We start from the raw sequence: 15798 nt of genomic DNA on the forward strand, positions 1-15798 counted from the left end.
AATTTGGGGGGGAGGGGAAAAAGCCCCCCAAACAAACCGGCCCCTCCCAAATAAATAAATAAAAGCGAGACAGACAATACCCGACACGCTTACAGGGTTTACAGGCTTGTGCCAGCTGGGAAGCTACAACGTATGAAATATGCATCGCGTGGAACAAAGCAAACTGAAACACTCAAGGCTGGAGAAAAGTAACCCTTTCCTGCAAGCCGGCCCCAAGCAGGAGCCCTAGTGAGCAAAGGTCCCAAGTAAAGGATCAAAGAAAAGCAGGATGGATGAACTCAGGTCAAAAGAGGAAGCGCCAGTAAGGCCAGGGTAGCCGTCCTCGTCTCTCCAATTAAACTGGGTACCACGTGCCCTTCTAACCCAGGCGTGGCTCTACCCCACAGGCATGCTGGGACCCTTTAGGGTGCAAGCAGCCCTGGCCGCAATGGTGGGGATGGCCTCATGCATCTGTAGCAGCAAGAGGTTGAGAACGGCCACCGTTACCAAGGAGCGGAAGCCGATCTGCTCAGCACCCGCCAGTCGACCGCTCTCTGAAGTGCTCACCGCGTCGCTGTAACGAAGCCGCTCTACTGAGGGAACGGGGCCGCTAGTTAAGAACACCCGGCGGTGCCGCACAGCCACGGAGGAGAGGGAGCCAGGGACAGTCAGATCACACGGGCAAAGGGCATCCAGGGAGCCAGACTTCGCCAGGACACCACCCCTGGGTTTATACAGCTGCCCACAGAAGTTGCTTAAATACGAAAGAGAGTCAGGACCTTGTTTGCTTGTCTCACACCCTGCCCCAATCCCAGACCGGGCCCCGCTCAGGACCGCCCCAGAGGGAAAGGGCCGCCTACTCAGGCGGCACCCGCAGACGTACCTCAGACGATGCCCGCAGGGAATCAGCTTTGCATTCCCAGCAGGGTGCTGGTGGACTCCCAGGAGAATGAGCTGAGCCCCCCTCGGCTGAAACTGTAACCTCGGAAGAAATGAAAACTCGCCAGCCAAACCCTGGTTGTTGGGCCTTGGCCATAACAGGAGCCACGTTCAGCCCCCGTCAGCACAACGTCCAGGGCAGAAACGAAAAGCGCCCCCTTGGCAATGCAGCTGTATTCGGGAAGCACAAGCTGCCCGGGGCCAACAGTGAAGAAGCAGCCAGGAGCCATGGAGTGGAGGGCCCAGCTCCTCAGTCTCACGGCTGGGCACTGCGACGCAGCCGGCACTGGCAGAGAATCATAGAACACTAGGACTGGAAGGGACCTCGAGAGGTCATCGGGTCCAGTCCCCTGCCCCCATGACAGGACCAAGCACCGTCTAGACCATCCCTGAGAGACATTTATCTAACCTACTCTTAAATATCTCCAGAGATGGGGATTCCACAACCTCCCTGGGCAATTTATTCCAGGGTTTGACCACCCTGACAGGAACTTTTTCCTAATGTGCAACCTAAACCTCCCTTGCTGCAGTTTAAGCCCATTGCTTCTTGTTCTATCCTCAGAGGCCAAGATGAACAAGTTTTCTCCCTCCTCCTTATGACACCCTTTTACATATCTGAAAACTGCTATCATGTCCCCCCCCAGTCTTCTCTTTTCTAAACTAAACAAACCCAATTCCTTCAGTCTTCCTTCATAGGTCATGTTCTCTAGACCTTTAATCATTCTTGTTGCTCTTCTCTGGATCCTCTCCAATTTCTCCACATCTTTCTTGAAATGCGGTGCCCAGAACAGAGCACAATACTCCAACTGAGGCCTAATCAGTGCAGAGTAGAGCGGAAGAATGACTTCTTGTGTCTTGCTCACCACACACCTGTTAATACATCCCAGAATCATGTTTGCTTTCTTTGCAACAGCATCACACTGATGACTTATATTCAACTTGTGGTCCACTATAACCCCTAGATCCCTTTCTGCCATACTCCCTCCTAGTAAATTAATGGAGATTGCCTATCTCCTAGAACTGAAAGGGACCTTGAAAGATCATCAAGTCCAGTCCCCTGCCTTCACAGCAGGACCAAGTACCATCCCTGACAAATTTTTGCCCCAAATCTCTAAATGGCCTCCGCAAGGATTGAACTCACAACCCTGGGTTTAGCAGGTCAATGCTCAAATCACTGAGCTATTCCTCCCCCCAAGTGAATGCCAAGAGCCAACCCACACCAATCCCAACCCCCCACGGCTCTCAGACTCCCGCTGCTCAGGGCGGACAGCAGAGAGAACCACTGGCGTGCAAGCCTACGGGGGGAGCAGCGGGTGCGAATGGAACCCAACACGCTAATGAAGGGGTAGGCGGGGGAGAAGGAGCCCACAGATGCAGCAAAATTTCAGCTAAGTAGATTATTGATCTCCAGGGCGCGCCAGGAACCAACTTTGCAAGTTACATTAGTCCTCTGGCTGCAATATTACCCAGTTACCAGGCTGCCAAGCGGGAATGTTCCCCCACCCGGACACACGCGCCACACCCTTCCATCTGGGGCAGGCTGGGGAGTGTTTCATCAGGACTTTGCATCCTTCTCTTCAGCCGGAAGCACAACGGTGTGCGAAAGGGTGAATGTTTAACAGAAAACACCACAACCTCCCCGGCAGGTAACAAGATGAGCCCCCCATGCACGGGACTGGGAACGCATGACCCAGAGAGTGCCTGTCATCTTGCTTTCGGAGGATGGGATGTCTAAATGCAAGCAGGACAATGGAAAGACCCCACAGCACTTGGTACAGCTAAGAAAAGAACTGGGAGCAAACCACTGACTTGGGAAAAGCAGCCTCTTTTTTGTCTGCTTGCGCGGACTGAACGGTTCTGGTTATTCAGACAGCACGGCCAAGCGTGACTGCCTCGCACACAGCCTGCCTACCCCCAATTAGAAGGAGAGCCTTCGCACGGGGTTAGGCTGTGGGCCAAACCATCTCACACCACAGCTCCTCATTAGTGTACCCCACAGACAGCCACCTGCAGCCCCTCTGGCACCCCCAAACTCATCCTGAGTTCCCCACAAGCCTCCAGCCGAGTGTGCAACTCTCTGCTGTGGCCAGGGGTTGCATTTCTATATCGTTAAGGGGATACCGCCACTAAAAAGCTTTTCAGACGGGAGAGGGAATTGCCCTGAAACTCTCCAGACAATTTGTCAGGGTTTATTACACTGTTATGGCCAGGGATGTCATTGGCTCACCGGTTAGACAACTGGTTAACTGGTCGGAGCAGCCCCAGCCTGCGGAGGGTGGGGAGCTGCTCCAGTCCCTACTAACTGGAACCAGTAAGCCTTGCCCACTAAGGGGGAGGGCTACTGGTTAACCATTCCCAGCCCTAGGGACGGCTGCGTGAACTGTTTATTTCCGAGAATGAAATAAGCGGGCCATTGATGTAGATCAATGATGTAGATATTGGGATAGAGAGTACGCTTATTAAGTTTGCAGATGATACCAAACTGGGTGGGGTTGCAACTTCTTTGGAGGATAAGGACATAATTCAAAATGACCTTAGCAAGTTAGAGAAATGGTCAGAGGTAAACAGGATGAGGTTTAATAAAGAGAAATGCAAAGTGCTCCACTTAGGAAGGAACAATCAGTTCCACGCATACAAGATGGGAAGCGACTGTCTAGGAAGGAGCATGGCGGAAAGGGATCTAGGGGTCATAGTGGACCACAAGTTGAATATGAGCCAACAGTGTGATGCTGTTGCAAAAAAAGCAAATATGATTCTAGGTTGTATCAACAGGTGTGTTGTAAGCAAAACTCATGAAGTCATTCTGCCGCTCTACTCTGCACTAGTTAGGCCTCAGCTGGAGTACTGTGTCCAGTTCTGGGCGCCACATTTCAAGAAAGATGTGGAGAAATTGGAAAGGGTACAGAGAAGAGTGACAAGAATGATTAAAGGTCTAGAGAACATGACCTATGAAGCCAGGCTTCATGAACTGGGCTTGTTTAGTTTGGAAAAAAGAAGATTAAAGGGGGACATGATAGCGGTTTTCAAATATCTAAGAGGGTGTCACAAGGAGGAAGGAGAAAATTTGTTCCTCTTGGTTTCTGAGGACAGGACAAGGAGTAATGGGCTTAAAGTGCAGCAAGGGAGGTTTAGATTGAACATTAGGAAAAAATTCCTGTCAGGGTGGTCAAATATTGGAATAAATTGCCAAGGGAGGTGGTGGAATCTCCCTCTCTGGAGATATTTAAGAACAGGTTAGATAGACATCTGTCAGGGATGGTGTAGACGGAGCTTGGTCCTGCCTTGAGGGCGGGGGGCTGGACTCGATGACCTCTCGAGGTCCCTTCCAGTCCTATGATTCTATCCAACAGTGCCCAGCCTGGGAGCTTACAGAGGGAGTTATCAATCCAAGCCGAATACATGGAGAAAGATGGGAAGGAACCGTCCTTCCTATGTTGTGTAGGCCTTGTTCTTTAACCCTTACTTGGCTGCCCTGTTCGTTGTTCTTTAATCTTCCCTGGCTTTATTCCCGTGCCATAGCCTGGCTTCCTTTCCTTTTTGGCTTAAGTACAAGGGTCTGAGCGGACGTCTACCCAGCAGCGTGATTTCGGAATAACCGATGTTACTTCAGAATAACAAAGCGTGCGTCTACACAGCAAGCCGTTATTTCGAAGTCATTTCGAGCTGGAGGATTTCTTACTCCCACTCCTGTAACCCTCATGTCACGAGGAGGAAGGGAAGTCCGAGGCCGTGTTCTCCCTTTGATTCCCTGCTGTGCAGGCAGCGCCCAAAGCCGAAGGAAGCTATTTCGACTTCACAACACAACTGACCTCGCTGGAGTTGCATCGCTTAATTCGGCTTTTGCCTGCCTGTGTGGACGGGCCCTCAGAGTCCTCCACACACGTTAATTGTGGCTCAACCTCCCAGGGCAGGCGGAAAGTACATTCTTGTAAATATTCACAAAAGGGGGGAACCCAGGCACACAGAGACATTAAGAAACTTGCCAAGGTGGCAGATGCAGGGTTGAAACCCAGGCGGCTTCGTGTCGGAGTCAGTGGCCAAGGAACAATTGGTAGCTGGGCCTTTCAGGGTGCCCCTGTGGGCGGGAAGTAGTTAACTTATATGGCTAATTAAGGAGACACACACACACACACACAGAGCCAATGCCCCTGCTGTTTCCAGCAGAACAGGTGCACAGTGAGAGACTCTGAGCTCATCAGGTGACTCGCACCTGGCGGGCAGCACAGCCAGGGACTATCAAGTCAGGCTGCTCGCTGGCTGCTCCCATGTAATAACGACAGGAAACTCCTGGACCTGCTGGGATTTGAGCTGAATGGCGCCCGCCCATTCCCTCTCGGTCCCTTCCTGGCTGCGCTTGGCATTGGAAAGGGCCTGTGTGCAACGGGTGGGCTGGAAATGCCAGCGCCCAAGCCCAGCCCCGTGAGCACAAGGTGGCCCGAAGGACAGGCTCAGACAGAAGGCACCGTCTCCTTTCCCGAGATGAGCTAGGCCCAGTACTCAGAAACTCCCAGCCAGGCTGGGCGAAGGGGGCCACAGCCGGGTGGACTCGCACGAGAAGAATGATCAGGCCAGTTCCCAAAGGCAAACGTCTCCGTCCCCCTGTGTGTTTGGATTCGGCCACAAACTCACCAGAGTGTTCAACAGGCCCGAGGGCGCTCGGCATCAGCTAAAGGGGAGTCGGTGAGGGGTAAGGAAGTGCCGCGCGCAGTGACGGCCAGTGAGCATTTCGACTTCAATCTGTACCACGGCCGTTTCCGTGGGGGCGGAGTTTGGCTGGTAGGATGTACGGTATGGGGCACCGAATGATGGTAACGCCTAGTGATGGATAATCGGGAGGCGGGGACAGGCAGGTACAAAGGGGTAAACAATGGCTCCTGGTATGTAAACCCAGCCAGCTCAGAACTAGGGATGTTAACAGGTAAGTGGTTAATGGGTAAGCATCACCTGGTAACCCGTTAACTGGCACCTACTGTGGCGTGCTGCAGGAGAAGGGGGCTCCAGCTGGCCAGGCCCACCATGCCAAGCCACAGCCCCCATCCACCCACGCCATGACACAGCGAGAGGGTTAACATGTCATTTAACTGGTTAACATTTTAAAAAGGGGATTTTACATCCCTACTCAGAACCACAGGGACTGGTACAAAGCCTCACCTCCCTGAACCACCGGGGAATGCGAGCCAGGCTCGGACCACTGAGGGTTACTCCCCCGAAGTCTGGACTGCCATTCTCCTCTGCTTCCTCGAAATAAAACCAGGCCCGGCGCCCCGAGGGGGACTCGAGGAGAGCACGGGCACACTGCCAGCCTAGCGTCCGTCCGGCATTTTGCAAAAACCCAACCAAACCCCAACCTATTTTGTTCACCTGTAAGTTAAAACCAGTGACGACATCTCACCCCGGAGGCAACTGATTTCTGTAACGGGTGACGGAGTCTTATACCCTCGATCGAGTTGGTAAAGTGCGCTGGGGGCCTTCAGGGGCAATAGCAGTAGGGGAGCATTGTTAAATCTGGATTTACACCCACAGTTTACTCCCCTGAAGCAAATGAAAAAGGGCTGCAGCTCTACGGGGAGGAGTCAGAAGGAGGAAAGCTAACAGCATCCCTGGGGGCTCCCCGTGTGACAAAACCGGGACATAGCTTCTTGCGGGATAAACTGCCCACTGGGTCAATTTCGAGTCCTCTACCCTCCCCACCTCCCACCAAAACAAGGACGTCGAAGGCCAAAGCAGTAATTACACCCCCCTGCACAGCTCCACTCATGGTCGGTCCCTTTTCCTCCCAGATCTGGGTTTGCTTGGGATCGGCTTCCGAAGCACAGCTCTCCCCAGGGATTTCAATCCAGCTCCGCATCGCCCTCCCTGCCGCTCCACCTCAGGAGACCTCAGCACGGCTGCACCCTGACCCACACCGCCAGCTCTGCCAGGCAGGTGACAGCACGGAGACAGAGGGAAGAGGTTTTCTTTTCACTTTTCACCAGTAGGGAGACTAGCAGCGTGCGCAGGCGTTGCCCATACTCACCCGGAACTCGAGAACCTCTGGCACCCAGCTGGCTGCAGGAGAAATTGACCTGGTTGACTTAAGGAGTCCAGTGGCTCTACCTCGGCTCAGCTTTCAGCGGTTTTGCACTCACACAGGGTAGCAAAGCGGCTGCTGTTGTAGTGGCCTACAGGAGCGCTGTGAATGGTACTTCCAGCGAGCGCATAGGGAACGCTGACAGCCCAGCCCATGCTCGTCTGCATTTCAGGAGGTGGAAAGAGGTGGAAGGCGGCAGCCGAAGTTGCTCTCTGCCTGTGGCAGCCCCACAGAGGCGTGTCGGGTTGGCACATCGGCAGTTTTAGGGAACTCTCCCTGCACTGCCACGGCCCGAGGGCAGCTCAGCATGGGGGGGGGAGCATTTTACCAGCGCGCTATGGAACCCCACTCACGGCTGCAGCTGGAGGTTGCTCCAACAGGGTTGGTGCAGACACGGTGCCTGGTACCCAGCTGAGCGGGTGACGTTACATCAGCCGGCTCCTCACAACAACTCCAGAGGGGTTCACTTCGACAGCAGCCCCACTCGCCGCCCCCTGCGCTCCAGTCCAAGGCCACAGGCCAGCTCACCCCTGTGCCACCCCAGCTGCCTCATCTATTTTCTCCAGTGTTCACCCCCGCGCCCCGCCTCCCCGGTGAGCACATCTGGCCTCGTCTCAACTCCCTTGGAAGGCCTCCCTTAGCCGTCTGCAGCAGATGGAAGCCCCTTACGCTGGCTTCCAGCCTTCGCCCGACTTAGCCCAGGCCAGGTCCCTCGGCGGCACAGCAACTGCTGTCCCTGGAGCCCTTCACTCCACGCCCAGCCCAGGGGGTGCCCTCCTCTCTGGGACACCTGGTCTGTACACTGCTAGCTCCTTAGGGTGCGGACATCTGCCTTCCTGGTCTGTGAAGTGCCACAGATGGAATCACCGCAAACGTAGGACTGGATGGGTCCTGGAGAGGCTAATCTAGTCCAGGGTCCTGCAATGAGGCAGGACTGAGTAGGACCTAGCCCATCCCGGACAGGAGTTTGTCCCACCTGTTCTTCAAAAGCTCCAGGGACCACATAACACCACAGCCCCCAGCAGAGAGGAGAATTACTACCATGACTAGAATAGCCAGGGTGCCTGCCTCTTTCCCGGTCTCTGGGGAAGAGAAGTGTCTTCATCATGTTCCCTGAGGACGCCACTCTAAGAGCACTCCAATGCCAGCTGACACACGATTGTCACGGTCTTTATGCAAAAGGGGCCTGTAAAATCTCACAGGAAGACGGATAACGCACCGAGCGCGGATGGTTTTGCGTGACGTACGTGCAGTTAAGCCACATAGAACTTTACCGGCGTGCTGGAAGTACACAACTAAAACACGTTCGCCCCGGCAGCTCAGGGGAGATGATGGACAGGGTGTCTCCGGAGAGGGAAAGAAGCCAGCACCGCCAGTCAGGACTGTCCAAATTGAATGGGCTATTCTTTGGAGCCAATCTGGAGCCTACAGCAGACAGCATGGCATCTGCACCCAGCCAGGAAAAGGGACACCCTAAATTCCCCTTCACCAGGAGACCAAGGATGTGAACTCTGTGAGCACCCTGGCTAACACACTGCTGAGCCCTACTGGGGAGAAAAACTTCTTGGAGCAAAGGATTCTAGTCGAAGGACACTAGTTAATGTCGACTGACGTCTGAGAGGCACTGTCTCCCTTTGCAGCCATTTCTCTCTTTACTCCTGACACCGGAGAGCGTGCAAGCCCATTCCCTCTTCTTAAGAAACTTACTTTACTATAAACCAAGTCCAGCTTTGACTGAAGCGGAGGGTTTGCCTATCCCGGTTACCTCAATAAGCTGCAAAGTGATGGGCAAGCTGGGCGAGCGAGATTGTCATAACCAAGCCAGTCTCTTGGGGGAGGGGGGTTTTGCACACCGCGCTGGCGTCCCTAGAATTTGCGGGTGGTGCCGACGGAACAGCAGCCGCGCAGTGACTGGACGCAGAGGGAGTGCCTGGCTCTCCCGGCCCGTTGTGGGCCATCTGCCCGCCCCTCGCTGCACCTGCCCTTGATTGGCACGTGTGTCACTTTAGTGCTAGGATAGGTAAATAACCCCACGCAGACCAAATCCAGCAGAAACCGGCCACCCTGCGCATGGGCAACGGTAACAAAATGCCTCATGGGCTGCACAAAGAATCCCTCTGGGCCGTGTGCGGATACACGACTCTGAGGAACTCGGGAATGGGGGTTCACTAATTATTACTGCCAGGCAAGACAGGGACTGGCGGAGTCCCAAACAGTGGGCTGGAAAGCTGTTTGATCAGGGAGGGTATGTCTACACTACCCCCCTAGTTCGAACTAGTGGGGGTAATGCAGTCATCCGCAGTTGCAAATGAAGCCCAGGATTTGAATTTCCCAGGCTTCATTTGCATAAAGCCGGCTACACGCGGCACGGGGTCCGACCTAGCCGGCATTTAAAAATGGCGCTGGCCGGCTTTATGCAAATGAAGCCCGGGAAATTCAAATCCTGGGCTTCATTTGCAACTCCATGGCTGTGTCTAGACTACATGTCTCTGTCGGCAGAGGCATGTAGATTAGACAGATCAGCAAAGGCAAATGAAGCCGCGATTTAAATGATCGCGGCTTCATTTACATTTACATGGCTGCCGCGCTGAGCCGACAAACAGCTGATCAGCTATTTGTCGGCTCGCCGCTAGTCTGGACGTTCCCCCTGTCGACATCAAAGCCCTTTGTCGGCAGCCCCGGTAAACCTCATTCCACGAGGAATAACGGGGCTGCCGACAAAGGGCTTTGATGTCGACAGGGGGAACGTCCAGACTAGCGGCGAGCCGACAAACAGCTGATCAGCTGTTTGTCGGCTCAGCGCAGCAGCCATGTAAATGTAAATGAAGCCGCGATCATTTAAATCGCGGCTTCATTTACCTTTGCTGAATAAACAAATCTACATGCCTCTGCCGACAGAGGCATGTAGTTTAGACGTACCCCATATGACTACATTACCCCCCCAGTTTGAACTAGGGGGGTAGTGTAGACATACCCAGAGTGATGCACGCTGCTTAGCAGAAGCCATGCTCCGAGATGGGTCGCGCACGGACGCCCAGCTTTGGGAGCAGATACAAGAGACAGGCGCAGACAGCAGGGCTACCTTGGTGTCCCGTTCATCGCCTTGAGCGTGGATGGCGTAGGAAGGCCCGTCCCTCCGCAAGCTCTCCGTGGCAATGCGCACTTCCACCCCCGGCAGCGGGGTCCCCACAGACCCTGGGAAAGGAAACAAGGGGGAACGAGAGTGAGACAGCGGAACTCTGCAGGGTGACACTGTGCCGCCACAGAGCAGGAGGGCCTCCCCTGCTGAGACAGCGGTCCCTCATGCAGATGCAAGAACACCTCAGACACACGCCTGCCAAGCCTTCTGTTAGGTCATTCGCAGTCGTGCCCCGACGGAAGCACGGCAGGAAATGCCTCGAAAAGCCAGCACGGCTCCTCATCAGAGCAGGCCCCTTCCAGGCACCCTGAGATCAGAGCAAATGTCGACCCAGCTTCAGACCGCCGTACGAGGGAAACAAGCGTGTCAAGAAAGCCCGGAGACCATGATCCCTGCTCTCGGCTTCTTACCAGGCGGACTTGACGGAAGGAAAAGGCACAGAGAGGCAAGAACTGCCAGGGATTCTCTCTGCTTTATACTGCACCAAGATGCTGCACGTAAACCACGAAAGGAGAAAGGCAGAGTCCAAAACACAACGTTATCGAGAGGTTCTTGTCTTCCAGGCCAGGGAAATCTGACACAGCATCAGGAACAACAGCCCCTCAAGCGGCAGGACAGCAGGATCCTAATGCCCTAGTTCACTGAAGGGCCGGCTAGGCTAATCCTCGGAGAGAAACCGGGGCAGCCTTGCTGCAGAACTCTCTGGCCCCGAGGTACTGGCAAGCGCGCTCAGCAGTGACCCTGCTTCCTGCCGGCCCGAGGCCGTAGGGGCTGTTTGTGGTTCCACCAAGGTCATGGCTGTGCATGTGACCCGCACGCGCTGGCAGGAGGCTGTGCTCCCTTGGGGTATGTCTACACTACCCCGCTAGTTCGAACTAGGAGGGTAATGTAGGCATACCGCACTTGCAAATGAAGCCTGGGATTTGAATTTCCCGGGCTTCATTTGCATAAGCGGGGCGCCGCCATTTTTAAATCCCCGCTCGTTCGAACCCCGTGCCGCGCGGCTACACGTGGCACGAACTAGGTAGTTCGAATTAGGCTTCCTAGTTCAAACTACCGTTACTCCTCGTGGAATTTGCCCTGCTTATGCAAATGAAGCCCAGGAAATTCAAATCCTCGGCTTCATTTGCAAGTGTGGCATGCCTACATTACCCCGCTAGTTCGAACTAGCGGGGTAGTGTAGACATACCCTTGGAGACGCTGTCCCTTCAACGTCCGCTTTAAGGTTCCGCTTTCGCTGTGGGGTAAAACCGCGGAAGCAGCAGTGCAGGGGAGCGCCCTGCGGGTGGGGAGCACAGGCCGGGCCTGGGTCGAAATGAAGGATGTTCAATTTAGATGAATCAACTCATCGGATAGTTGATGCAATTTGCATCGACTATTCGATGAGCCAATAAGGTCACCGCCGCCTTTGAAATGTAGCAAGAACCCTGTCGGCTCTTGCCACGTTTCAAAGGTGGAGTCACCGTGGGGAGCATGGGGCCAGCAGGGGACTGCTTGAGCCTGCTTGAGTCCCTGGCTCGTCCCTTGCTCCCGTGGCCCTTCTGCTTTTGAAACGTAGCTCTTGCTACATGTCAAAGGCAGAAGCGCCGCCAGTTCCCCGCTGCACCCCTGTCCCCACTCCCACCGAGACAGTGCTGGGGGGAACCAGCTTTTAAGCCGGCTCCCCTCCAGCACGGGCTCCTGCTCTCCCGCTTGCTGCCTCTCTCTCGCATACATTACATTGGTGACATTACACTTCACTGAAGAGTTCATGGGATAAACAGTCCTCCCGACACAAAGGAGGGAGCCAGAGTTTTAGAGGCACTCAACTGGTGCTTCACCAAGCTGCCCCTCGAGTTCCCGTCCAGGCGCAAATCCCACGCCACACTTTGCGGCTCCCTCGACTGCGCTGACTGGCTGGCAAGAGGCAGCTGGTTAATAGAGGGACTAACTGGGAAACCGGCAGTGGAAAGTGACTGTTCTCCCAAGCCGGGTTCGCAGCCAGCAGCGTCCCATGCCGCCAGAGAAGAGTTCCGTGCGGAAAACGTCAGCGCTCAGAGAAGACAGGGGTATGTCATCAGAAGGCAACTGAGCGAATTAGGTCACTCTGCACCCTAACCCGGCTGCCCCCTCCCCGGGCAAGCTGGAGGACAGCAAACAGAACTGGAGGGCAGCACCCGGCATCAGGTCAAGAAGGGCAGTGGTTGGCTGGTGCATTGCACTGTGGCTCAGCAAGGAGAGGCAAAAGTGACCTACGTAGAACGAGAGGCAGAGGAGACTGGAGCACAAGCCAGGGATCTTGGCTCTCCAGCGCCCTGGGACCTTGCAGAAAACATTTCATCCCTTTGTGCTTCACTTTCTTCCATCGCCCCCGCTGAGGAATAGGGATTTTAATCTCCCCTCTTGGGATAAAACCGGGGTGATGCTCGCTGAGCCCTCTCCTCGCCGTTTCTCCCCTAACGTCTGCCCCGCTACCACCCGCACAGCTTCACCACTGGCGCCGAGGGCGGGAGTAGAAGGGGAGGCGGGTGGCATGGCTCCGCCAGCGTTGGAACAGCGGCATCCCTGTGCAGCTGCTCTGCCTGGCAGCATTAGAACCGGGACTGCACTCTGCCACCGACAGCTGGGGGTAGAAATGTTTCTATCCGAGGGGGCACTGTCTGATTCGCTCCGCTGTCCTCTGTAATTGAGGCACTGGGATCCAAGGGGGCTGCCTGCCTCCCTGCTCCCCCTCCCTTTCTGTTGGAACCTCCAGTGGTCATGTCTTTGTGACATCACAATCCTGTGTGTGTCACATCAGCCAGTTGTCAGGGACACCAATCTATTGTCAGGTCTAGGTTTACGACTTTCCGGCAGGATCAACTAAGAGCAGCTGGGCTACGAGGGAGAGTGATTTTATTGCCACAGAACTGCCCGAGCACTGTGCCAATCTGGCAAGAAACAAACAGAAAACTACGTGGCTGGGGAGGGATGGGTTCCTACTGCCAGTGGGATACAGGCTTTACAGTATAATGATCATCTATATGCCCCCAATTACTTCTAGATGTGTGGTCTGAACTGGTTTCATAAGGGCCTGCCAGGCTGAAGAAAACTATTCTCTCTCATCTGGTCCAAGAGCATGGATTACACCAGAGAGACTGACCGACCCAAGCACTTAACCCAGTGTTTCTTAAACTTTTTAAAACTGAAGAACACCAAACAATAATTTTTTTTTTAAATGAGGAACACCAAGGATTTTTGGTTGAGAAAAAAAAAAATTGAGGAAAAAAGGGTTGGGGGGAAAGTTATCAAGACGAGAAGGAAAAAAAAGTCGCCTGCCCCTTTAAGGGTGGCCATTTTGAATTCTGTTCTCCGTGGCACATCACCGACTGCCTCGTGGCACACCGTTTAAGAAACACTGACTTAACCATTCCATTTGATACGGTGTTGCCTATTGGTAGTAATACTTTTTGACCAGGTACCCTTCCCCTGGTGAATTTTAGGAGCACTCAAGGTCATGTTATAGGTCACTGAAAATACAGCAAAAACTGAAAAGCCAGACAGACGGTAGCACATCGGGGTGCACCCTGAGTACTCGTGACAAAATTTTCAGTGATAATTCAGAGTCTGAGGGGCCTCTGCCCCAAGACCTTTTTCCCCACCCCTTTTGGGAAGAAAACATGAGGTACTTAATGGCTCTTTAACCTAGTAAGGAAAAGCAGAACGAGACCCAACGGCCGGAAGCGAACGTCACCCAATTTCTAGTTAGAAAGTTTTAATGGTGAGAGGAATCACTCAGAGGCACAAACGATCAGGGAAAGCGGTGGATTCGCCATCTTTGAAGGTCTTCACATGAAGCTTGGCTGCCTCTCTGGAAGATTACTTCAGCCACACAAGTTACTGGGCTCAATCCAGAGGTAGCGGGGTGCAATGTAATGGCATATGGAATACAGGCACACAGACCAAATGACCTGATGGTCTCTCCTTGCTTTACTCTCCACGCAGTTACGACTGCTGAGTACTTAGGGGCAGGGCCAGTTTGAGCCATTCATGCGCCCCGGGCAGCGGGCGTGTGACGCATGCGCGGCCCTGCCCCCTGGTGCACCTTACAGCTGCAATTGGGCACGCGACACCTGATTGCAGCTCTAAGGGGTGCTGTGCGGCACCCCTTACAGCTGCCATCAGGCACCCCCCCATAGGTTGGCGCCCTGGGCAGCTGCCCGGCTAGCCCCCCGCTTAATCCGGCCCTGCTTAGGGGAAAGCCTCACCGGCTTTTTCTGAAAACGGAACTCTGGTGCCAAGCTCACTTGGACGCTTTTGAAAACGATTCCTGTAGCTACTACCGGTGTCCATGTAACCCCTGACATCATCCTTAGGAGCAGGGTCAGCAGCCGCTGCCGAATCCACTCTCAGGGAGCCAGCAGTGGAGGGGCTGGGCCGGACGCAGCACACAGCAGCTGCTACGGCCGGAGCGACCATTGCTTGTGGGTCCAGCAGGGCTGACGCAGCCCCCTGCCTTGGGTGGGTGAGGAACTGCTCCAGCCCCTACCAGTTAACCGGAGCCGGTAAGCATCACCCGTTTAGGACGACGCTTACCGGTTAACCTTTCACAGCCCTGCTAGGGACTGGTCCGAGAGGCAAGTCATTCTGTGAGTGTCCCCCCCCCCCCCCCCCCAGTCATCCGATGGCAATGGCTCTGCCATTATTGCTCTGGATCTGAACAGGTGACCCCCCCGTGAAAGACTCCTCCAACCGACAGAGGCAGCTAGTCCCGCTGCCATTTTCATACTGAGCTGATTTTAAAGAGGGGCAAAGGATTGCGGTGCTTTCTGTGCAAGACTGGGCAGGAGTCACGATCACGGCATGTTTCCATACAGGGTCTGCTCCGAGCACAGCAGGGATTTCATACTGGGGGGGGGAGGAGGTTTTCACTCACGTTACTCTAATAAACAGCTCCCTCCATTGATTTCCTCTATGGCTAAAATAATTATAATGAAAGTAAAAGGAGGCCCTCCCCACAGAAATCGGAAGCTGGTTTGTCACACCCCCTCCAAAAAGTGTCTCTTTGGAGGGGAGCAAAGATGACCAGCCTGTGAAAACGGCCCCCAAATGCTGGAAAACGCTGACACTGTCTAGCAGCGACACCGCATGACAATGAAAGTCTTCACGCAAAGACAATGGCTTGAGCCTCCCAGGCCCACGTGGCACGTGAAAAGGAGCCCACGGATGCTGCGCCCCACGCTGTGTGAATCAGAAGGCATTCCATCGCAGCCAGGGGGAGCAGACTTCAGTTACAAGCAGAGAGTGAGTAAAAACCTGCCTTGGCTTCCTTTTAGTATGGGGTGGAATTCAGGACTCCAGCTGGGGAGAACCCACCCCGCTTCATGCCTGTTAAGAAATGCTGGCAGCATGCCCGCACAGTGTCAGCTGCGTCGGCACTGGCAGGCTACAGTCAGACAGGAGAGTGACACTATTATTCTTGCAGTTCTCCTCGGTTCTCCTCTGGTTAAAAAAGTTGTCAGCTCTTCCCCGATCAATTTAATTGGCCTCGTGGTCCGCGTCCTTGGGTGTCTGGGGACCTTGCTGCTGGGATATGTGGTGGCGTCCTGGGAGAATTGAAGCAGGCCAACGATAAGGCACTCAGCGATCTCCCTGTCAACAAGACATGGAGTCCCCGCTGTAGGAGCTATTAGCCGCTTCTGATCTAAACCTC

At 54.4% G+C, this 15798-nt stretch overlaps 1 protein-coding gene across 4 annotated transcripts in view; it reads right to left on the bottom strand.

Moving 5' to 3' along the window:
* The window catches only part of ACSF3 (acyl-CoA synthetase family member 3), a 124510-nt gene that overhangs the window by 65526 nt on the left and 43186 nt on the right, over positions 1 to 15798 (bottom strand). For 3 of the 4 annotated variants that reach the window (XM_075939854.1, XM_075939852.1, XM_075939853.1), the window contains exon 6: positions 10071 to 10183. The exons of the other annotated variant lie outside the window; for it this stretch is intronic. In XM_075939854.1, the coding sequence (XP_075795969.1) occupies positions 10071 to 10183 (113 nt within the window). The remainder of the gene's footprint in view (positions 1 to 10070; positions 10184 to 15798) is intronic. 4 annotated transcript variants of the gene reach the window in all.

This window comes from Pelodiscus sinensis, chromosome 12 (genome assembly GCF_049634645.1).
Source record: "Pelodiscus sinensis isolate JC-2024 chromosome 12, ASM4963464v1, whole genome shotgun sequence".
NCBI classification, from domain to species: domain Eukaryota; kingdom Metazoa; phylum Chordata; order Testudines; family Trionychidae; genus Pelodiscus; species Pelodiscus sinensis.